Source organism: Mugil cephalus, chromosome 19 (genome assembly GCF_022458985.1).
Source record: "Mugil cephalus isolate CIBA_MC_2020 chromosome 19, CIBA_Mcephalus_1.1, whole genome shotgun sequence".
Taxonomy (NCBI): domain Eukaryota; kingdom Metazoa; phylum Chordata; class Actinopteri; order Mugiliformes; family Mugilidae; genus Mugil; species Mugil cephalus.
Window position 1 is genome coordinate 5229565 of NC_061788.1, and position 24405 is coordinate 5253969.

General features: G+C 41.3%; 1 protein-coding gene across 1 annotated transcript in view; it reads right to left on the reverse strand.

Moving 5' to 3' along the window:
* The window catches only part of lamc3 (laminin, gamma 3), a 121221-nt gene that overhangs the window by 67118 nt on the left and 29698 nt on the right, over positions 1-24405 (reverse strand). Inside the window, exons 4-6 of the mRNA XM_047570643.1 lie at positions 21959-22125; positions 4077-4265; positions 2933-3050 (exon numbers count right to left, since the gene is read on the reverse strand). Coding sequence (XP_047426599.1) covers positions 2933-3050; positions 4077-4265; positions 21959-22125 — 474 coding nt within the window. The remainder of the gene's footprint in view (positions 1-2932; positions 3051-4076; positions 4266-21958; positions 22126-24405) is intronic.

Sequence of the window (24405 nt, forward strand, 5' to 3'; positions counted from 1 at the left end):
CAGCTAACCTATCGACCTACCTAACAAACAAACTCTTGCATGTCTAAATGCACATCAACTACTTTCGTTTCTACTATCCTACTTTCTGCAAAACAAGGAGGATCCAGCAGTCGGGTCGACAACCATAGTCTAATCTGGTTTCCATGATGCAAATAACGCAGGGCTGACAAGTCTGTAGAATTTGACTGTCAAATCACAAAGACCCAAGTGTCATGTGCTAATTTAGCTGGATATGTTTATTTATGGGCATCAGGTGGAAGCAGCCTTTATACAATTTTAATTTTATATCTCGTTCTGCCGGGAAACTTTTTGGACCTGTCATTCATTCGTGTGGCTGCTACTTAGACAGGTAGCACCCACCCAGACCAGACCAGACCAGACCAGGCCTGACCCCATAGCAATCTGGCACAAAAATGATTTACAACAACTCAGGTCCATGTCCATTCTCTGATGAGTCATAACTGTTTTAGAGGCACAAGGGAGACCTATATAATAATAGGAAGCCGTTCATAATGTTATGCCTGATCGGTGTATTATAAATAAGTAAGTCTGATTATATTTGCCTTTACGTTGACAGACCTTCACAATTTAAGGGCCTTTAAGAATTAAAGGCCTTAAAAGCTTGATTTATTGATGAGCTGCAGAAAGGTGTTTGAAGTGAAGTACGTGAAGCAGTCAGCTAGAGAAAAGATGCTGTTGTAGTTGTCGTGTTTTATTTTGGACCCCCACCAAGCAACTGATCCCCATCAGCTAATAGGACCGTCCCCCGGCAACGGTTGTCACGGCGAACACGACGATCAGCAGGGCCAGACAAAATAAGACGCCACTTCTTGAATGTTTCGCACACTGATCTTTGCTAATGAGAAAGCGAGGGGAGAAGTAACGGATTTGCTAAGCTAAGCGGCTTACAGCAAATTGATTGGAAAGGCTCGGGACATATCTAATATTTACATATACACCAGACAGGCAACATTGACATTCTTGTCTTGTTTCCGGCAACGCTACAAGCCCGCTCTGCTCTCGGACCGTTTTATTTTCCAGAAAGTCTCCGGGGAAATAAGTTTATTTAACTGCTAAATGTCCCACTATGTGCAGAGGCTCGCCTGTAACTCCGCTTGTTTGGTGCTGGGTATTCAGTGTGCGATGGGTTTATCAGAGGTTTTGCGCTGGATAAAGCTGCCTGCTGTGACTGAGTAGGAACCCCATGAAAGGAGCTAGACCCGAGAGGAATAACAAACCTGTGGACTATGAAACCGAAACAAGCATTTTGAGCTGAAAGACAATCAGGTCCAGTAATAATGCTCTGTGGGTTTGTTACCACGAACATGCTATGTGCTTTACAGTTAGTCATATGATCCACTCGTAAATTAGGAATGTTGATAAATGAAAGCTAAACAATGCAGATAAAGGTGGAACACGTTCATGTAGATACTGATGAAGAGAAATGAATTGGACTTTGTCATGCATGCAAATGATCATACTGACTGAGCGGCTCGACCAACATATCGAATTCTTCCTTGGCTAAATGCAAATTAACTCATTTCTGGCATGTAGTTCATAAAGAATTCAATAGACTACAAGTTATATATGGAATTAATAGCTGGTTCAAGGTAACGCATGGAACTATTGATTCGTTGGTGTGAAGTTTAAATTGGAATATTTACAAGGATAATATTTTATTCCCAGACAGCTTTTGACGCCAAAGGATAGAGGCAAAAAAATGAATAAGTAACAGCTGAAGTCTATATGCATGTTGTGAAATGTTTGCACATAAAACTGCTTTAAAACCTGGACAAACCAGACAGAGCCCTCCACTCTGGGGAGTTATGTCTGGCCTGGCTACGGGGGTACCGTCCTGGCCTGGATGGTTGGGGGTCCTGATCCGGGGCTTTATGGCCATGGTGTGGACCCCTGTCTGTCTGGGTCAGAGTTGTCTCCGTGGCCGTAGCCGTGGACACCTCTCGGTGTGGACAGCTCCTAATGAATGGTGTCTCCTCACTTGGTCCCTCTGTATTTTATCTTTGTGGGGGATTGTGTGTAGTATGTTGTATGTCGGGGGGTGTGTGCTTGAATGAGGGTCTGGGGTATGATTTGCATTTTTTTTTAATGTATGCAAGGTGCTATAGAAGTTTGACTTGATGATCACTGTTGATTAATGTGCATTGTCCCAATTCAATAAACTTATTACGGGTGGGTAATGGCAAGGACTTCACGATACGATACGCATCACGATACTTGAGTCACGATACGATACATTATTGCAATATTATGATATCGCGATATATTGCAATATTCTACATAGTTCACTGAGAAATTTTAAAAAGTTGTATATGTGTATATCAGATGACAGTAACAAGTGACTTTTTCCTTTTAAAATCGATATTGTAGAAAAAGTATAGCGATACAGTGCCATATTGATATTTTTTCAAAACCCTTCTTATAATACTAATAATAATAATATAATGATATAATAATATGAGGGCTTAACGTAGAGAAGAAAGTGACATGAAAAATAACCAGGTCTGACTTGGAAATTCTTAATTGAATTGCTGTTCCTGTTTCCATGTGAAAAAAAAACCCCACAGCCCTTTGGGTGGCTCGCTTGTTGCTCGTTGTAAGCCATTTGACACCGGATTTGGCACATCCTAGTACTCCCTGATGCACAGTTGTTGCTGCTTTGTTGTTTGATAAATTCAGGCTTAGAGTTGAATTAGGTGGCATAACCGCAAAACAGGAAAGATTTATTCTTTAAGTCTCGATGCGATTTAGCTGACCTAACATTCTTTAATCCTTTATTTGTCGTCAGCCCCTCTATCTTGTAAACGTGCACTGGCATCACATCAGTTCTCGCGTTTCCCGTCGGCGTTCTTGTGCGATTTGCACGTCAATACGCGTGCGCCGTCTGCGTTTACGGCCCGCGTGCGTTGCTCACCTGCAGCCGCCAGGGCCGAGCGAGTGGAAGCCAGGCCGACACGTGTCGCACTTGTCCCCGGTCACGCCGGCTCGACACGCACACCTTCCATCTCCATCGCACTGCAGACTCACCGAGCCTGGGAGGGAACAAAAATAAACGGATAAATAAAAAATAAAGAGAATATGAAGGGTACCCACGCAGGGAGAAAGGAAAAAAAGCCTTCATGACAATTTCTGCGTTGCTTATGTGAGATGGATCAATATGTTATTAATAATTTGCCATGATGGGAATAACAGAACACCTGTTATTGAATTCTTGTTCGCTAACCCCAGAGATAACCATGGAAGAGCTGGATATAACCTTGCAGCAGAAGCAGCAGCAGCAACAGCAATGCAGCTGATACAGTCCAGGTTTAGTTAATGGAGGAGAAAAAAACAGCTGGGGCAGAAAGAAAAGCGAATCGGATGGAGTCTGCTATAACCTTTGATCAATATAATGGACCTCAACAGCCCTGGTCGACCACCTCACACTATATATATGCAGAGGAAAGAGTAGGCCGATGTTTCCGTTCATTTCTCGCTCCGATTCTCCCTTTTTTTTAAATTTTTTCATCCACGGTGACGGAGGAATTACAGGAGCCCGAACACTTTCACGTCCCTCCACCTGAAATCAGACTTTGCCTAATGAGCGCCGAGCCTCCTCATTGTTCAGCGGGTCGTCGGGATCAATCCGGGCCGAGTGAAAAAAGCATGGATTTCTGCAACGATCATGGGGAAACGTTAGGGCGATGATAAATCTGACGAGACGGGCGAGACACGGAATGAACAAGATAGGATAAATTATGAATTAGAAAAGATTCTACTCTCAGGCAAGGTTTGGCTGCTGAGAAGTTGATGGGTTACAGTAAATATTAATGCAGCGTTATTAATGTTTTAAAAACATCGGCCGTACGATTTGTAAAAAGTTAGTCCGACGTTTCCCCGTCTGCAGCTAAACCTCGCGTACGGCGCCTCATTGTGCCGGTGCACGATTCCAATTTAAGCATAATTAAATTTTCTCATGCAAGAGAAAACAAAAGTAGCGAGTAATGATATTGGCATGGATTATAATTAGGCTTTAAGTTATTATCAAAACAATTAAGGGCTTTGGATTTGCAGTATACCATTGATATTGCAGTTGCAGGGCAGGCATGGCTCCTCTGCAGATTTGCGGTAGTGGCTCCCTCTGCACCTCTCACAATGGGCCCCGTCGGTGTTGTCTCTGCAGCTCACGCAGCGCCCCCCGCTGCCGGTGCTCCGGTACTGCTCCATGTCAAACACACACTCGTCCGCTCTCCCATTGCAGTTGCACCCTGGGAGCGAGGGAGGGGAGGGGAGGGGAGGGGAGGGGAAGGGAGGGGAAGGGATAAGAGGAAAGGCAAGAGGTCAAGTGAGGGGGAGAAGAAGCAGACAGAGGAGATTTAAAAAAAAAAAAAAAGAAAAGAAAAAAAAAAGAGACGACATAAATAGATGAAGGGGAGAGACACGGAGACGGTACACATGTGAGAGATTATGTGTTCTGGGATTGGATCATAATTTAGAGGCTCGTTGCTAATCTCATTTCACACAGGCCTAATGAGGAGCCAATCGGCTGTCAGGGGGCACTTAGATAACAGTAATTCATGTTTATACAAGAGCAAATTACTCAGCTGATAACACACCACCACAGCTCTCATACCCCTCACATCAAATCCCTCCTTAGTTTACCAGTACCCTGAGGGGAGACTTAGGTGAAATTGCCCATTTTATTATGAATCAAGCTCTCAGTTATGCTGGAAATAACCATATGATTACTCTTTCCTTTTAATAGGAAGCCTCGGCAGCATTCGCCGAACTTCACCAGTTGCTCCAACACCAATGAATGTGGGCAAAACTTTTAAAAGACCTTTAAAAGAACATCTGTGATAATTAAACTCTTCGTCGCGTTGGAAATGTGCAACTGGTGTTTGCAAAACTGTCTCATTCAACAATTTTAGCCGATTAGATTTAGGCCGGCTGTATTGACCCACAAGAGAAATAGTTACAGTCACAGTGGCTCAGATGTACGTTTTTACATACATACTTACGTCAGATGTAAGTATGTAAGATAATAATAATTTTATAAATAATAAAGAATAATTTATTAATTAACTTTAATAAAAAAGTATAAGCCGAAAAATGTTTGATTATGTACACATACTAGAAATAGAGACATAACAATTGACGTCACGGCAAACGAAGTCTCCATGGTTACGATCACTGAGTGGTAAAAAAGGTGACAGTTGAACAGCAGCATTAGTTTGAACCATAGGTTTTAATAGCATCTAAATTTTAAAAAAAGTATTATTTTTTTTTAAAAAAATGGGAAAGAGCTGGTGTGCGATTGACTGAACCAACAGATCTGAAAAGCAGTCGGAGATATTTTTTTTTTTTTTTTTTTTTACAGATATCACCTGTTCACAAAGAAAAGAGACGTAAATGGATCGCTGCATTACTAAGAAACAACTGGAATCCAGGCACAGAAACCTGTTGTTGTGTGGTGTTGTGGTTCACATTAAGTGTCAGGTAATAATAATTTATGCTGTTTTTTTGTTGTTGTTGTTGTTTATTTTGTTTTTTTGGAGGAAGTCATGCATTAAGTCACTACTTAAGTTACGTTCTGGAGGACATCAGTTTATCGGTGCTTTTGTTTTGGCGTATTTAAGACCGACAGTTAATAAATAACAATAAAACAATAAACAGAATATTTGTGATCACTCCTCGTCGTCCTTTTAACGTCCGGTTGGACGTTGCAGTGTTGTATGGCTAACGTTACTTCTCAGTAAAGCTCTTAGCATTAGCATCTTTTATTTAGTTACATTTATCATAGCTGAAATGACCTAAAACTGACTTAAGCTAACTGAAACTGAGGCTAACTCACTTTTCCAAATCCACACTAGTTCGTATGGATCATTGTCGAGTCCAGTTGTCCTTAATTTGATCTGATAATGCACATTTTTCCCCGGTCTGGCTGTATTTACTGCTACATGTCACCATGTTTTTGCCACTCAAGGGGGCGTGGCCTCGGGCGGCAGTGACGTCAATGTATAATGACGTGTATAATGCGGATGGAGGAGCACTGCCATGAATAAAATGGAGCTACAGAAAGTTTAGTTGTTTTACAGCTGATTGAGGATGGTATGAACTAGCTGGTTTAGAGTAGCTTGTGAGCCCACGCCTTAATAGTTCATAGGACTTCCTTATTTCCATGTGCAGTCACCAGACACTTGGCTCGAATGTTCTTCTCTCAGTGTTTCATAACTGCTAATTAACCACAACAGTTTTATTTAAGTTCCAACAAGTGTTAGATGCAGAAAATGAGACATGCGTGTGTGAAATCCAACGTACATTAGCACGGCGGCACCTTTGATGGAACTGTGCAGAGTGTTAAACGAATGTAACCAATCACTTATTCTGTTGAATCATTAGTAAAGGAATGTAATTACATTTTTTTATCTGTAACATTTCAGCTGTAATTGATGACAGCTGCCTGCTGAGTCGGTGAGTGAACAACTCAAACAATGAGTTCAAAAGAAGTTAAAAAGCCGTTTGAACCAAAAAGGAACTGGTGATGAAAAAAAAAAATTATAATAATTTCATTTTAAGACATCCATCCTGGAATAGTTCTGACAGAGTGGAATTTTATTAGGGAAAACAGGTGGAGATATCTGAGCGTACCATTCTTTTTTTTTTTTTTTTTTTGACGAATGGCAAGTCCCTTGTTATCACATCAGCAATCCCACGGTGCAACAGAATCTGACAAAACTGTCCCCTCTCTGATATAGAAAGTTCCTGCAGCATGACTCGGCCCTGATTGGCACCGGTGGGCAAAAATGCGGCCAGCCTGTGCTACTTGTCACCTTCCGTCCGCTCTATCTTTATTGTGCCAGCCACTGCTGGTCAGGCTAGCAGATAGCCAGGTGGCAACACTGTCAACAGCAGCCTGAGCCTCTGCTAGTGGAACAAATCCATTTTGTGAAATGTGGCGTAATATATGATGTTATGCCAGGGAGAAGTTACATCAAAAACAACTCCGTCATCCTGCTGCAATCTGAGCGTGCACGTTCAAGATTACATTTGTTAATGTTTAGTCAGTCAAAGCTCCTGTTTTTTTCCCTTTGATGTTTGTGCCATATTGTCTCGGTTAACAGCGTTTCATGAATAAAAAGACCATTAAAACACATCATCATCATTAGCATGTTAAAATCTTCATGCAACATTTATGAAGAGGAGTGAGAAACAACCGGAGCTGAATAGTTTAACGACAACAGGCAACAGGCTGCGCACGCATGAGTGCATAGGGAAGGCAGCCGAGACAGAACAAACCACTTAAAGCTGTTTTTCGGCAGGTTTAACACAAAGACCCCGACACTGCTTTCTATAGCGCACGTTTGGCCATCTAGACCACATTTATTGGTCTGCCACCCACAGATACCTCTTCAACATGCTGTTTTCACTCAATCTTGTCCTGGGGACCACACAGCTTGTGAGTCACTGCTACTGTGGAGGCTTCATCCAAGTACGAAGGCACACTCAAAAGACAATGAAGCCACCTCCTCCATAACTTTGGTGTCTCAATCCAAAAGAATACACTTTAGAATTTGCGGATGAATGTAACCAGCAGTGCATACAAAATACTTTTCTTAGTTACAAAAAAACACAGAGGCGACATGTTTGTTAGACCTACATCAATTAGGTTATTATGGTTATTATAAGCGTGGCTTATATGAAAAGGCAGCTAGTAGTTCCCAAACTGGATGCAAAAAAAAAAAAATAAATGAATCAAATGAATCAATCGCCAGTCCAAACATGAGCAAGATGAGACATAATTGGCCTTAGTGCCTCGGGTCATGTTTAATCAGTTCACGTGGCAACACGAGGAAAAGCTACAGTGGTGGAGAAAAGTTTTCGGACACCCCATGCATTTGTGAAATACTGCGATAAGATTCACTCTTAGGTCTTCAAGTGCAATTTCTTTTAGTACAGTCACAGAACAAAATACTAAACAAACCCTAAAACAACCATTAAAAACTTAAAATCGATTGCTTCCACACAAACAAAATAAGAAATGTTGAGTGTTGGTCATTTTGGTACCAGTCATCCACTAACGAAGACCGTGGTTTTTATTAAAAGACACATTTTTCTGTTGCTGTGTTGCGTGTCAATAAAAAAAGCCAGTACATTCGAAAGTTCTTCAGAGAAGAAAAATGGCATAAACAAGGAACCTAACGCAGGAAACACGCCTGAAGATACAGATTCTCAGCCAGGAAGGGTACAGCTGCCGCCAGTTCGCCAGGAAGTGCAGATGCAGTTGGATCCGCTCTGCAGAAATACAGACGAACCAAGATCTCAGCATCCAAGGAATTGGACCACAAGAAATGACCACATCCTGACCCGCATGTGCAGAGAAAAAGAGCAAATGACATCACAGGAGCTCCAACAGCAGTGGTCAAACCAAACTGGTGTCCAGTGTTCCACCCACACTGTATGCAGTCAACTTTTAGATCATGGCTTAAGGACCTGCAAGGCTGTCAAGAAGCTCCTGATCAATGAGAGCTCCTGGCATCATCTTAGAAGAAGATTCTGTGGTCAGATGAGTCCAGCTTCCATCTTTATCTTCCTCCTGCTAATGTGAGGGTATGCAGAAGTCCAGGGCAAGCATTATCTCTGTCAAAAATGGCGGAGGCATTATCATGGTCTGGGACGCTGCTGGCGTTGGTCATCGCACTGTCTGTGATGGCACATTGAACTCTGCCAAATACTGTGCCATTCTCCAAACTGAACTCTGCCAAATACTGTGCCATTCTCCAAACTGAACTCTGCCAAATACTGTGCCATTCTCCAAACCCACATGCTCCCTTCTGCACATGCACTGTTCCGTCAAGGTCCAAACTGGATGTTTCAACTAGATAATGCTCCTTGCCACACATCCAGGTCCAGTAGAACTTGGCTGCAGGAGCACAGTGTCCAGGTCTTAGAGTGGCCAGCTCAATCCCCGGACATGAGCCCCATTGAAAATCTGCGGTGGATTATCAAACGGTCCGTTTCAAAGCGCAAACCAAAGAATTTGGAAGAATTAAAAAGTAGTAATTACTTGAAGAATGGGGCAAGATTAGTATTAAATATAAATTTGATGATGTGATGGTTTATTTATATTTTTGTTGAGTTTTGAACACATTTGTTGTTGACTTTGGTACCGACAATGTTGAAAACCCACATATTAAAAAAAATTCTAAGGGTGTCCAAAAACTTTTTTTGACCACTGTACACAACTTATAACACTTTGCCCTTTTTTTCTTGTCAATTGATTTCTTTCCTGGATTAGGCTTTGCCAAGTTTCTTTTTTATCCAAAACATCAGAAACTTTGCTTGAACTCACAGTGAATTCATAGAACCCAAGTTACATCCATAACTCTTGTCTCATATTCATGGGGTATTTGGGACTCAGAATGCAACCCTTCTTTTCCATAACAACCTCTCACACCTCGTATGCCCATTCACCCCAACAGCATTCCCAAAATGTGCATGCAGCACAAAAAAAAAAAGAAAAAAGGAAAAAAAGGTGCCAGTTAATTGACTTAAGCTAACAAAGCAAAAGCATAATTTTGGCCCCATTCTAACAAATTTGAAACACCCGTTCGTGTGCTGCGCTACTCTAAGTGGATGTCTTTAGCACAGAAAACCTCCTGCATTGTCACAGTTAGAAAAAACAAATGGTCCATTGCCTTTGATAAGACCACAAGCCAGTGACACTAACTTCTCTTGAGAGGCCAGTCTGGCAGCACTTCAGAATCCTGCTGAGGGCTCCCAAGGACTCTTTAATTTGCATATCAAGGCGAGATATGTGTGGACGCTGCCCTCATATTGGTCCTCAGGGCTTTGTCTCAGAGAGATTAGTCTGAACACACAGTAAAAAAAAGACACGCTTTTTTCCCCCTCTATATCTCCTGTGGTTTTAACAGCACACAGCCTTTTACAGGACATAATAAATTCTTATTGCTGCATGGCATTAACAGTACCAAGCCAAAACTGGAAAATCAAAGCTAAATAAAACACAAAAACAAGATATCGTGATATCAAGGTTGTTTCCAGACTCATTAGTGGCGTTACTCTTTGATAATCAAGCATGCACCAGTATTGGTCTGGGTCTTTTCATCAAAGCTAGGGTTTGCTCTTGTGATGTGAATACTTCTTAACAACCCCCTAAATGGCACACAAATGACACCCAATACACGAAGAGGATGTTGTGAAAATGTGAAAAAAGGTTATATAAAGAACAGAGGCAAAATTCTCAACATTCACCAGGTTATCTGTTGCAGTGAAAGACACGGACTAACGTCAGTGTTGTTTTAAGTTGCATTGATCTAGGTGATATATCATAGGTCAGGTGTTACGTCATTTCGGGATTGAAGGTGGAAATTCAAACAGAGTAAAGCCACTGAAGGCATGTTGTTCTAGAGAACTGCTTTACTCAAAAGCATTCATTTATTGCCAGCACAGAAAGTTGCCTGAGATATTTCTGAAGGAATTATGAAATTTGACAACCGCAAAGAGAATCAGAAGATGAGGAAAGAATGTACATTATTTTTGATTTGTTGCATTTCCTGAGCTCTCCACAAAAATTGGAACATACTTTTACACCATTTGGAGAGAGGTGTGTTTACCACCCCACTGCGCGGCTATTCAGAGAGCCAAAGTCTACACTCTTGAACCACTAGCACCTCTTGAGCAATCATGCTACCTAATATCCTCCAACCTCGGCTCAGACGGCAGCAGGTTGTCTGCACTTTTTCCTCCTGTGTCTGTGATAGAATCCACATCTGTAGCTATTTGCAAAATCATTTCGTTTGGCATTATTCACGCGGGAATTAAGGGTAAACACAATGTAACAACCAATGTGTGCAGGAAGAGATCCATAGATTGAACATTTATGTGTTGGACGTGTGTGCATTGGAAATTCAATATTGAATCGTGTTTTCCAGCCGTAACAAATCATCGTTGGAATTGTCTATGATTCAGTCCTGAAGTGGTGCAACTCTTTGAATAAAGGTACACATTGATACACGCCTACTGAAACACACCAAACATAGTGTCATTAGTGATGAATTATCAATATTAATGACTATTCTGATGCTATTTTTTTTGGGCCCCCCAGTCCTATTATACATTAGCATGATTTTTCGGATGGTAACGAAGGCCGCTACCTCATCCCACCTGCTCGTGAGATATTACAAACCGCAATCTTATTGTCCTCTGCCCTTTATATGAATAATTTCTTCGTATTGTTGCAGAACACATTGCAGAGAGGGACCACCATCCCCGCAGGCACAATGATTTCTCATTTTTACATTTAATTTACTGGATGAATGAGATGTCGGACTAGGCGAGAGAATAGAAAACCAGCAGTGATAAAGCAGCATGAGAGGAGTCATGATGAACATACTATATATATATATATAATAGTGAAGAATTATAGAGAGACAGTCGCACCTGATCAACACTCTCCTCAGCCATCAAGGATAAGTGGTGATTTTTGTTTTTTGAACAAACAGTCGATGCGGGAGTAGATCGACGTTTACATCACCACAAGAGTGCGCAACACTGTAACACCTTCAAAGAAATCTAAAAAATGTGTAATGACCAAGTCTGCAGTAATATGAACAAATCCGGGAGAGGTCATTTTAAACTGGTTTTAATCTTTAATATGTTTTCAGCTTTAATACAGGGACGCGTAATAACTCTTTTTACTTTACCCTGGGTGACTTCCTAAAAAGGTTTTAGGAAATATGCTTATTCTCTTTCTTATCAAGAGTTAGATGAAACATTGATAGGTCTTGTGGTTCAATATGTCTTTTAATTATTTTACCTTGGGACAAAGTCGGTCTAGCTCTGCTTCCTGTCTTTATTCTGAACTAATTGTCTTTGAATAAGCGCAGTGCCAACACCTATTCCATTGGGGTATGCCGGACAAGTGTAATGGTTTTACAATTACAATTTCATGAAAAAAGAAAAAGAAAAATGTCTTTCACAAAAGGATACTTCGATTCAGAAGAAATAAAGTTTCACTGCTGTGGGTTACTGGTACAAACTTCAAGACGGGGAATATGCTCTTGCATTATATTACCATATGGTCGCCATCATACTACAGGCTATACCTCTCAAAGTAATTGCTGAATGTAAAGTACGGTACATGCCATTGGCTTTGTCTTGGCAGATTTATCATTCCCACATAATTACAGTCTCTATAGTGAGTCGTTGTACTTTAATAGAATGTAATGTTACGTTAGCCTAGCTACTCAGTGAGCATAGCAAGGCATATCATATTCATTTATTGCAGCGCTTTTCAAAGTGTGGGGCGTGCCCCACTGGTGGGGAACGGAGACACGGCGGGCAGGAAATATTCAATTAAATGCACCTTCTTTCTCGATGCACCACGTTTTCCAATGATGGACTTCATGCCTGAGCGATTCGATTTGCTCTATTGACGCACTGCAGAGGCATCCTATGGAGATCCGGGGTTACTGCAGTGGGGTGCGACCGCAAAAAGTTTGAGAAGCACTGATTTATTGAGACGTCTACTTATTCCTGCAATAGTAAGACGAACAATGTGGTCTATGTAGAGAAACCCATGTTTCTTTGTGGGCTATGATTGATATAGACATTGGCGTCATTAGGCCTATTTTAGGGGGGCTGAAGCCACCCCCCTCCCCCTACTAAATAATTTGGTGTTTTTTTATTTTTATTTTACAAAAAAATTCTGAGAAATTCAATGTAAAGTGGCCAGAATATGAGTTTAAATAATTAACTATATAAATAATTATATATGATCACAAAATCCAGTGCATTTCCTGGGGACTAAGCCTCCCCTGTCCTTAAAAACCTAGTGACGCCCCTGCTGTCAAGTATTCTTTTTTGCCTCTATACCCGGGTTTGGTGTTCAAAATTACTCCTTAATTAATATAATTTAAAGTTCAAATTAATTATGGTGTATATGTATAAAATTTCACATCTTTAATCTTGTTCTTGAATCTTGTTCTCATGTCCTGAAACTGAAGATATAGATATAGAGGCTGGACTCTGGGAGCGTACTGTGCAGAGTCCGCCTCCAAACAAGATGTACCCCCTGAGAAAATATCATGAGGTCTGCCAGTGGAGGAAGGAAGTGGCGACGCGTTGTCCATATTTATATACAGTCTGTGTTATGGCTGAACATTCTAGGACTTTTACACAAATCTTACCAAACTTCTAAAAACATTTTGAAAGCAGCTTCATCATTGAGTAGGCTTACATTTCTACTCAGAGGATTCTAATGGTTCCTAGAGAAGGAGCAGTAAAATTAACTACCTTTATGATACATGATCAGATTTTGCTGTAACCTATATTGGTGTTAATGGGACAAGCATTTTACAGTGCATTTTTTAAGCATTTCATTTTTTTTTTCAGTCCCTTCGTCTCACCGTGATGCATGTAGTTATTATAGCTGTTGTTCCATCAGTACTTATCACTGCCTTACAGAAAAGGTTCCAAATCGCAGTGAGTTACCTGATCCATTAAAATTATATTAAATGTTCACTTGAATAAACATAATGGGCATGCTGTGGCACGGGATGCACTGTGAGTATTTCATCAATCACGGGGTTGGCTGTGCCTTTGGTCGGAGCTATAACTGGAAAGGTTCTGTCTGCTGTGGCCGGGGTACTTCATGTCCTGATTTTTGTGGCCCGCAGGCAGTCGAGTTTACACAGGGTCTGCAGTTGTAACGTTGACCATGCGACAGTTGAGGCGAACGGGAAACAGCAAGAAATGGAGTCGGAAAGGATGTCGACAGTGGCCAAGTTTGCATTTTGGGAAGGACGAATACTGACAAACCATGTAATCTTCCACATGTCTTGCGAGTTTTATTAAAAGCACACTGTACACATATACAGCGTTACTATAGTTAGCACCTTAATTGCTTATTCTTTTCCTGCCAATCTTGTGTTTATGTACAGCTCTAGGTGCTATGTCAAGTTTGCATTATGTATAGATACTATGCGTATGCTTTAACTAGGTGCACATGAATAAATTGATGTGCGGATCAATCTCCTTACGTCTCTCCTCTCCACATTTTTTATGTTCACTCTCCTTTTCGTTCTCCTTCCACCCGGACAACCTCCAGCAGATGTGCGCCCCCACCCCTTCCCTCCCCCTCATATGAGCGGGTTCTGCTCGTGGTTGCCTCCTGTTGAAAGGCAGTTTTTCTTGCCACCGTCACCTCGCTTGCTTACTCAGGGGGTTTCGAGCTCGGCGGGCTGTGAAGCATCTCGAGGCAACTAGTATTGTTGTTGGAACTACATAAATAAATAAAAATGCAATGCAGTAACAGATGGTCAGTAAAGTAGATATGGTGCCTCATATACTGTACATATACTGTACATAGTTTGATTGAGGATGGTGGTGAAGGGGAGGTCATCCGTTACACACAGTATGTATATGAATGAAACATGGGGAAGAACACTCCTCTTCTAGCTCCATACTGTATTTCACAGCTATTGATTGAAAATACTGTATCTGGGGTAACAAAGGATTTAACAAACTCGATCAACTAAAGCACAGGTGCTGCAGAGAGGTCGCAAAATCTTTGGTCGATTAGATATATCTATTTTTTATATTTTTCCTGCAATTTTCCCCCACAAATTTAAATTTAAAGGGATAAATGGAGGCAGAAGACGTTATCTTACAGTCAGCACTTCACTCATTCAGCGATACAGGAGCTGTCTCAACAGCACACCGTTTCACACAGAGCGCCACCCTCAATCTAAACGTCCTGTACACAGAAGGACCCGCCCCTGTCCCTGCTGAGCCAATCACAAGGCCACATTAGCAGAAGTGAAGCCAACTGTGCATGACGTATATAAGTGTGACATGAATCACGCAAATTATTTATTGGATACATCTGAACTGTTTGGATATTTACTGGATAAAATGGGGTAATGTTTAGTTGCAGAATGAAGGTGCGTGAATTCCTCGTTGCTACAATAACAGCGGCCATGTTAGCCATGCAGTTATGCATGGGACAAACCGTTTGCACGTCCTTTTGAGATGGTCAGATATAGACGCAATTTAACATCGCTTTCAGGTTTGATTAATCTCTTTCCGTGTGCCGAATTAATATATTTCAATTTTCTCTTCCTAGTACACGCAAAACTGTGTGAGAACGCATATTCATCGAGGCAAACGTGCTAAGTGGATGCCAGAGCATTATTTTGCACCTTTGAAAGATGTAACCCTCACTGCGCACCGTTACGCGCAGTCTTTAGATCTGACTTTATGTTTTACTCAAATTTACTAGTTATGTCTCTGCTACTTTCTGCTTCACACCACCACATGTCAGAAGACTTTTTACACTTTGACAGCTTTAGTTACTTTGCAAATTCAAATGGATAATAAAAAATATATTTTTCAAAAAATAAAACATGATGGGATGAGGCTATTGATCCCGGGGAAGATATTACGAACGGCCTGGCAGCATTGAAATCAGCCCCACCTTTAACACATTAATGCTTGATTCAATGCTCAGCCACATAGCGCACCCTAAGATCTGCCCATCTTTGATTTGTATAACATCTTTCATAATTCAAGAGGCAGAAAAAAAAGCTGCAAATCAAACGAAAGTCTTGAGAAAGTGAAAGCACTAATCTCGTGCGAACAGGGCTTTAGACGTTGAGGAAACGAACTTATGGTAATGTCCCAGCCAATATAAACCACAAAATAGTTAACTATGACCAATTATTAACCTAAATTTGCTGTGTAAATAGCAGCAACCACTGCAACGCTAGGACTTCTTCATAAAGAAAGTAGGATAGATCACATCGTTTTATTATAGATGTCGTACAGATGATGCATACTTTAAATTCTGTGCTGCCGGATTCAATTTTTCAAACTTTTGACCGATATAACTTTCTTGCACATTGAACAAATGAACCAAACAACAGATCCAGCAAGTGAACTGATGTACAGAAAGCGTGGGCCCTCTTGGGTAAATCACATAGTCTGATTAATTTTTGGAGAAAATAATTAAATGCAACCCCTGGGGCAAACAAAAACAACTAGACACTGATTGCTCAAAGTGTCGTCGCCTTAAAGTTAAGGGAAAATGGCAGTTACAGCACAAACATCCAGTAAATGTTTTACATACCAGGCAGCACTCAAAGCTTTGCATACATGAGTGTGCAGCAGACAACATTCCAGAATGAGGTTTCATCTGAGCAGAAATCAACATATAGATGCCAACATTTTTTTCCCCTTAGTGACAACGTGTGAGGGAGCTGCTATAGGATTTCACACTTCATTTTAGCAAGTTGCTTGATTTCCATACTTAGAAATGTGTACATCAGAATGAATGTAACACGGAAGATTGCAAGAACAGAGTAAGTAATACTAGTACAGAATCGCAGGAGCAAGTAACTGTTAGGGATGGGCTTCGTCGATAACCACTTCCAGCTGGTTCAGTTCATCGATATCATTAGCCTTCGTGCTTATCGATACTCTTCATCCCAGTTCAGACGGTGGCAGTAATGGAAGTGGTTTGCCAACCGCCAATAAAACGAAAGAAGAAGAAGAATCTTTTCATGTCATTCGCATCATATGACGCGCGCGTGACGACAAGGAAGACGAGATGGTAGACAGACTGAAACGTTTAAAAGTGTGGCTTCATTAGAATGAACTGTAACGGTGCAATGTGCAACTTATGCAGCACTTAATTTCAAGCAAGGGCGACAGCACCACCAACATGTTGAAGTATTTGGCAAAAATTCAAAGGAGGAATTGATAAGGAAATCAGTGAATAATACTGATGCCATAAGAGATTCTGCTTATCGATCCGATTCTTTAAATCCTATCAATGCCCATCCCTAGTAATTGCTGTCGTTTACTAAAGAAATCAGGCAACAGTTGACATAATGTGAGCTACTGTGATCAGATTTCTTGGTGCAAAAGGCACCAGCATGGAAACGGTGAAAAGAGTTGGTACCAGGTTTGCAGCTCTTCATCTAACAGATCACTGTGGTCGCTCCTCGTTCCATTACTCCCTGCAATACTTCTTCTGCGCCGATATATCATGCCGATATCTGCGTTTTCTACTGGTAGCGGTAAGCAGTATCAGCTCCAAATATTGGCTCAGAAAAATCGGCAGCATGTATCTGCCAATGCTCGTGTAAAAACAAAAAAATTATAATCGTATCAGCCCTAAAAAAAGGAAATCCATATGGGTCGATCTAGACTGAACTCCCCTTGGCTATCGCTTGATGACACCCAATTTATAGTTGTATAAATACTACAATACTTTCATGAGTGGGCTATAGGCTCAGTCACCATTGTTAAGTCACCATCTATGACAGATTGAGTTCACACAGACTAATATCTGAATGAGAATCTACGACACTGGCACTTTAAATCCACTTTGACGTCCTTCATAGCTCACAGCATTCACACCAGGAGGCGGCTTACACGATAAGCATCTGACATATCTGCAGTTGTTGCAAGCATCACTTCTGGCGTCCGAGAAAAAGATCACAGCTCCAAACTGCAGTCGTCAACCTCAAACCAGTGGCAATAAAAGGATTTCGAGTGTGAACGCACCGGAACAGCCCGAGGCTGGGGCAGTCACAGCGTAAAGCAAACAATGAAAATCATGATCAGCCACTGCAAACCACTGGGGCTGTAAATGATTTCGCTCTCAGAGGAGGGGACAATCTTGATGAGAATGACATTCTGTTGCGCCCCTGATGCACACAAACGGAGCCCCCTTTTTCAACACACCTGTTTAAGGGGCCACAAGGCAAACAGCCTAGATAAAAAGAATAAAGCGGCAGTCCAACATGTGGTCTTGATGAACATGCTAGTCACTACTAGTCAAATTACTCATAAACACACTCAGGCACGTTCACGTAATATTAAAACGCTCATGTAAAAAAAGGCACCCCCACGCTTCCATTTACCACCTGCTACTATCATTTACACAACAATAGTGAATGCAGCTGTTGTAATCGCAGAAGATTACTGCTTCTTTTGTTGTTTGTTTTTTTGAAAAGCTCCGAACACGTCACGGCTAAAATGTGCAGTTTTTAATGGATTTTAAAGATTCAGCACAGGAGTCCCTTTCTGCCATGACAAACACATTAATGGTCAGACAGAAGGCTATTCAGTTGAAAGTAACAACGCTGTATCCTGTATACAGGTTAGATGTTGCGTCATTGCACGTAGGAGGACTATGCTAATTCGGCTAATTGGCCCAAACATTTTACCAACACGTTCCATTAAGGGTCACGGCTGGGTTACTTTGACATGTAGGCTGCAAGTTGTTAATGCAAAAGACAGAGACAAATATACATATAGAATGGTTTAAATGCTGGAAATAGTGTTATTTAATACATGCAGTGAAGAACATAAGGACTCACACTTTGAAGCGTTAAGGAGGCAAAAAACAAAACAAAACATGAAAGCACAAAATAAATATTCACTTTATGTCACTTGGTGTTTATTTTGTAAAGTTCAGGTTTTATCTTAATTATTGCTGTATTGTTAGCAGCCATGGTTTCCTGAGCCTGGAAAGGTCACGAATCTGTTATAGTTTATTCTCCCTGCTAAAAGATTATTTGTGAAAATGCGGCATGAGAAGGACTCTTGACATTTCAGCCAGATTTGTTGGAAATTGTTTGCATCCATTAGCAGCGATACCGGGTATCATTGTTGCATGCCATTTTTGCACGACCGCAGCATACACATAAAGATGATATTCATGCTGTGCTGCGAACTGTGAGGACTGTGTTTATGTACCAGTTATGATTTATCATTACATTCTTTAATGAAGTGATTTCATTTTTGATCATTTTGGTTACCAACTCTGCTGCTTCTGAAAATAGTTGTGTCCACACTATCTAAGATGCACAAAGGCAGTTAGACTGTCTCGACATGGCCTGAATAAAAAGATCAGCAGTTTAGAAACACATGCAAGTAAAGCTGGGGACACACTATACAACTTTTAGCCTTTACGGATTGTGAAAAGATTACCCTGTCCCAGCTTACATGTAATGCAGAAAATCAAATAACTGACAGGACCATGTCCTCCTCCTCCACACTAGGTGGTGATATGTGTCTTTTTAGCAGGTTAAAACCACGCCCCCTTTCTGGTTGACCTATTACATCATATATTAAACAAGAGTCATTCATGTGGCAGACCGGCATTTCAAACAACATCAGTTTTTTTAATCTCGTATTTAGTGTGTGGGCGCTACTTATGGTGCAGATGAGATGGCGCTCAATCAAGTGGTTCTTCTACCGGTTATGTTTAGCTTCTTCTTCATCTGCGACCGGCTTGTTGTGAATTGTGGAGCACGTGCACATGCGTTGTCCAGTTAAACTCCAATTAAGGCGTATACATGGCAGGGAAGATTGATCGTTTACATGCGCTTACGTGGTCCAGTTAAAGTTGAATTAAGGCGATAATTTGTTTTGTTTTTTTTCCACGCGCATGTAAACGTACTGACTTACACCATCTGATCATGTTCAGATTCAGCTAAAGAAAACGTATCCTTAGCTTGATTAGCTTGAAAATTATAAATATGAAGCACCTGATTTAGCAAAGCTTAGCACAAAGACTGGAGAGGAGTCAACTACTCGACAATTTGCAATAAGTGCAGTAGCTGCTGCTGCACTGTCAAGGGAAGAGGAGAAAAGGGAATACTCTATAAATCTATTAGAACCATAAAAGTCTATGAGCAACCTCTTATAATGCTCATTGGGAGACATTTCTTTCCCCATATACAAGTTTCAAGTAGTTCTCCCTTCTTTTTTTTTCTTTTTTTAGAGTGGAGCATTATCAAAATAGCAAAATAATGTGCTACAACAGAAGTGACATGAATATATTCACACAGGACAACTTTTTAGCATTTGATCTCTTTCTTTTTAGTTTTACAAAGGTTCCTTGAAGGGCTCAGGTGGTACCTTCTGGTGAGCAGCACTCCAACAGTCTTTTATATCAAGTCATTCCTGATAACGGCTCATCACCACAACAACTTGCCAAAGAAAACAATAACGACCACCAATGTAGATTTTCATGCATTTTTCTAAAGCCATAACACAATAGTTTCATTTGCTACTCTGGTAGAATAGGACGAACCAGAGATGCAACTTGGCAATGAGAGATTTATCTTGTTGGCTCAGCTATGAGCCAGAAAGCCAACCAGTACATAGCTAAGAGGATTAGCAAGCGAATGTCCCAAAATCAGTGTCAAGATTTATTTTTTCTTTTCTTAAATGCTCGGCCACATTGTACGTATTGTCAGCAAATTAGATGTGAGATGATGGCTAATGTGAAAAAACTTATAGGTTCACCCAGGCAGCATAGCCTCCTTCTTGAAGCTAACGCATCAAATTAAAAAATCTGCCATCTGTGGAATGAAGCACACATGGACTACATACAGTCTGTGTAGTTAAACGTATTTAGATCACAACCAACCACAGCAGAGGTTTATAGGCCAAAGTAGATACAAGCAACAGATGTTTGCTTGTTAACGTGTTGCATTGAAGTGTACAGGCCTGAGCCAGTGCATCACTTTGGAATATTGGACACTTTTATGGGATTATTTCCATGTCAGCCACAACATACGTAACTAAAATTAAAAAATTAGATACTTTTAAGGCACACTAAGACTATTTATAAAGAGCCTTTTAAATCTGAACTGTTTCACCCAACATTAAATATTCACAATATCATTCTATATCCTATATTTTTTCTTTTTGATCTTATCATCCTTTAATTCTCTTACTTACAGTATATCAGGCTGTTAATTTGTGTTTTCTTTGAAACATTTCCTCGTCTTGTTTTTATCAACACCTTTCCAGCTTTTGTGTCGACTGCTAGTGGCGGTTGTCACTGCTCATGTAGCGTGATAAAGCTGATCGTTATCACATTTAGACATGAAAAAAAATCACTGCTTGTTAAGCCCTATACGACCTCTTTAGGTTACATGTGCATATAAGGTGTTTTATGTAAATGTTAATCACCAGTGAGTTAAAAAAAGAAAAAGAAAAAAGACCCTTTGTAAAACGTTTTTTTCCCCAGACACAGTCAGAACATGATGAAGTCTGACACAGAAAGGTTGACTCAAAGTCACTCAAGAATTACTTCTGTGCCAAATAGAGATGTGCAATTACAGCAAGTTTTACGCTTCCACATTCCGCGCTGCTTTTATGTGGCGTGTATATTAATGTACGGCATTGATTAAGTTGGGTGCAATACTCTATTTAAGACGCCATCTGCTTGGAACCAAGAGTAAGAGTAATTAAAATAAGCTCGCTGCTTAATAGAGTTCAGCAGAGAAATAAATAAATAAAATAAAAACAATTTGCGTGCCACCCTCTTTCATGTTCGCCTTTTTTTCCCCTCCCCCTTCGACTCGTTCTTGGCTGCGTTCAGCGAAAGTGCATGGTGCTTTGAGCCAAACCCGATAATGCTCTGCTAAAGAATTGCCGATGGGTCCCCTGGAAGATTTGTGCGTATTTGAATTTCCTCTTATGCGCATATGTTCGTGGGCCAATACTTGCAGTCATTTTTAAATCCTGAAATGCAGCCACAATGTGATTTTCATTATTGTTTGCTCAAGGATGATAGCTATGGCGGCAGATAAATTGTTATATTCCGCATGAAGCCCGGGTGCAATTTAATAAAGAATAATTCCGTTTACAGCGTAATGAAAATCAGTTTCTATAAAGACTTGATTGCCATGTTGATTGTCAGACTGTAATCTTTTTTTTTTCCCCCTCCACTTTGCTGAAGAGTAGTATTTACTTGATCGAGCATGCATGTGAGGAGATCAGAAGCTGCAGATGTGCTGGAGGTCGACATAAGACGGCGCACGGATGTATTCTACGAGGCCTTTGACAGCCTGAGCTTGTCACTTTAATTTGACACTGTCGGGCGCAGTGGGCTCCAAACCAAGATACTCACTCAGACATTCGTTGGCCGAGTCCCCGGTTGCCCTGGCCCAGGGTCTGTCCTGGTAAAAGGGGTGACATCTCTGGCAGTCGTCCCCCGCTGTGTGATGCTGGCAGACGCAGACCAGGCCGCCGCGTTCCCCCTCGACGCACTCGCTGGCGTGGCCGTTGCACTTGCATCTGGGGGGGGAAACGTGGATGGTTAAAGTCTGCAAGTGCACACCTTTTTCTCCCACGCGCTCCGTTTTTTGCTTCATCTCACTGACACGCAGCCGTGCACACGGGGAGCGGTGTAGAAGGCGGGAAGAAAGGGAGAAGGCATTTCCACCGTAAGGAGTTGTCACTTCCCATTATCTTTCGCAGGCACAAGCATGGTCTGAAACAAGGTAGAGTTTTTATTCCCCTTCAGCAATTGCACATTTCGACTGTGTTAATGTGCCATTGCTAATGCACTGTCCTAGAGTACAAGGAAAGGAAGAGAAACAAGCACCTCTGGGTAGCACCTGCATTGGCGGATTAACTCTATGCATGCTCATAATTGCCTAAATAAATCTTTGTTTTTAAAAGCTATTGAGCTCACTGCAATCGGCCTCACTAGACTATTAATCTTTGCTTGTCATAAGGACCCTGAGTCTGGAATGAAGTCAGTCAGTGAAGGCATCATTTTGTCTACATCCTCATGTAGAAGGTCTTCACTTCCCTCTAAAGCCTGGTGGCAGCTACGCCTCCCTGTACTCGTACCATTTCCAGACAGTGTTCCAGGTTTTGTCGACCGACTGCGACAGGAAACGGGGACTTGACGCTTTGTGGCACGCCCCGTCAAATTTCGCCAGCCGTCCCAGAACCGGATGCATGATTGCCCGAAGCTCAGACCCAGTTATTCATGTTGTCGCCGAGACGACAACAACCAATGCATTGTGAAGCATTATAGCGAGGAGCCGATGTGTACGGGGGGGCGACTCAGAAGGTGATGTGACAAGGGAATGAAAACCTACGGAGACATTTTCCTCCACCGTTCTAGCACATTCTTTAGGTTTTATTTATTGCGGGTAGTTTCACAGAGGTGAGCTCTCTGTACCGATCAGTCACGCACATTTACACCTGGAAACTACCTCGTGCAACCAAAGGCAGACCTGCCAACCACTGAGCAGCTCCTCTGGAGCAGCTGGGGTTAAGGGTCTTGCTCTGATGAGGAGAGGAAAGTGCTGCTTTTTCACTTTTGTGCCGTCTTGATTCCAGGGTTTGAAAGCAACCTTCAAGGCACAGGCTTGTTTTTCTAACCTTGAGGCCACCACTGCTGTTTTTGTAGCGGTCTAACTTTAGTCCCGGGTGCATTGATATTCTGTCGAAACATCACAAGGAATCTTTTACAGCGGCCGATTCGCCGTCTCAAAATGTGGCACTGCAGCGTGAAGGCGCGTGTACCTGTACAGAAAACACTGGTGTAAGGCCAGCGTGCTTTCACATGGGTTCCTCCCCCAGGTGTTGTTACACTGGTGGGTAATTTGTCATGCCGCTGCCGTGATCCTAAGCATTTATGACAGGTGTCAGATCAAGTTTATATTCGTTCTGAAGGCTCCATCTCAACTACTTAATCGTCCACTTCTATCTGCAACGCCAAGGTGCAGCCCGGTCCTTGTAGAATGTCATCTCTCATTATGATGAGTAATAAACCAAAAGAAGCGGAAGGAGTATTATCTCAGTTTAGGCTTTTCTGATGCAACTTGGGTTGGCACGCTGGTGCGGCGGTTAGCAGTAGCTGGGTTTACGTGGAGCCAAACATTTCAGATTACAATCAGTTTTGAAGCCCAGTGAATGAAAATGAAAATGCTCCATATAAACACCTTAATCGGAATTTCATTTGGTTTCATAGGGGTAGAATATTCCTTTTCACAGACTGATCAAAAGTCATGTAAACGGTGAATCGAAATAAAGTCAGGCTCCGTTCTGTCTGTGAGTGCTCTGTCTGGACGTTCGAGTGACGTTTCCTGACAAAAAGAATTACACATTATCACACAAAAACAGAAATATCAAACTGTTTTAAAAAGCGTGGAACAAATTAGGAGCCGCTGGAAAACCAGCTACTATAAGGCTAACATAATAGCAAAAGTGGATATGACCCCACAAACTTTCCAAATAAAGTTGTTGCTTTAATAAAACTGTAAAAACAATATCAACTACCGCTGATTAGAAGAGAGACCCCAATTAAAGACTTCTCGGTACAAAAAAAACAAAAGATAATAATAAAATTTAAGGCATTTGAGTAAATATTTATGCATCTCGTAAATAAATAAATAAATAAATTATGGAATTAATTGTTTGTCTTCGTTATTCTGGATATATACGCTGCTATGTCACCAAATAATTTCTAGAAGATTATAGCTGGGTAACGTAGCTCAAATAAATACGATAAATTCAGTGCACGTTTTAACTACCTGAACTACCTCACTGGCAATTAAA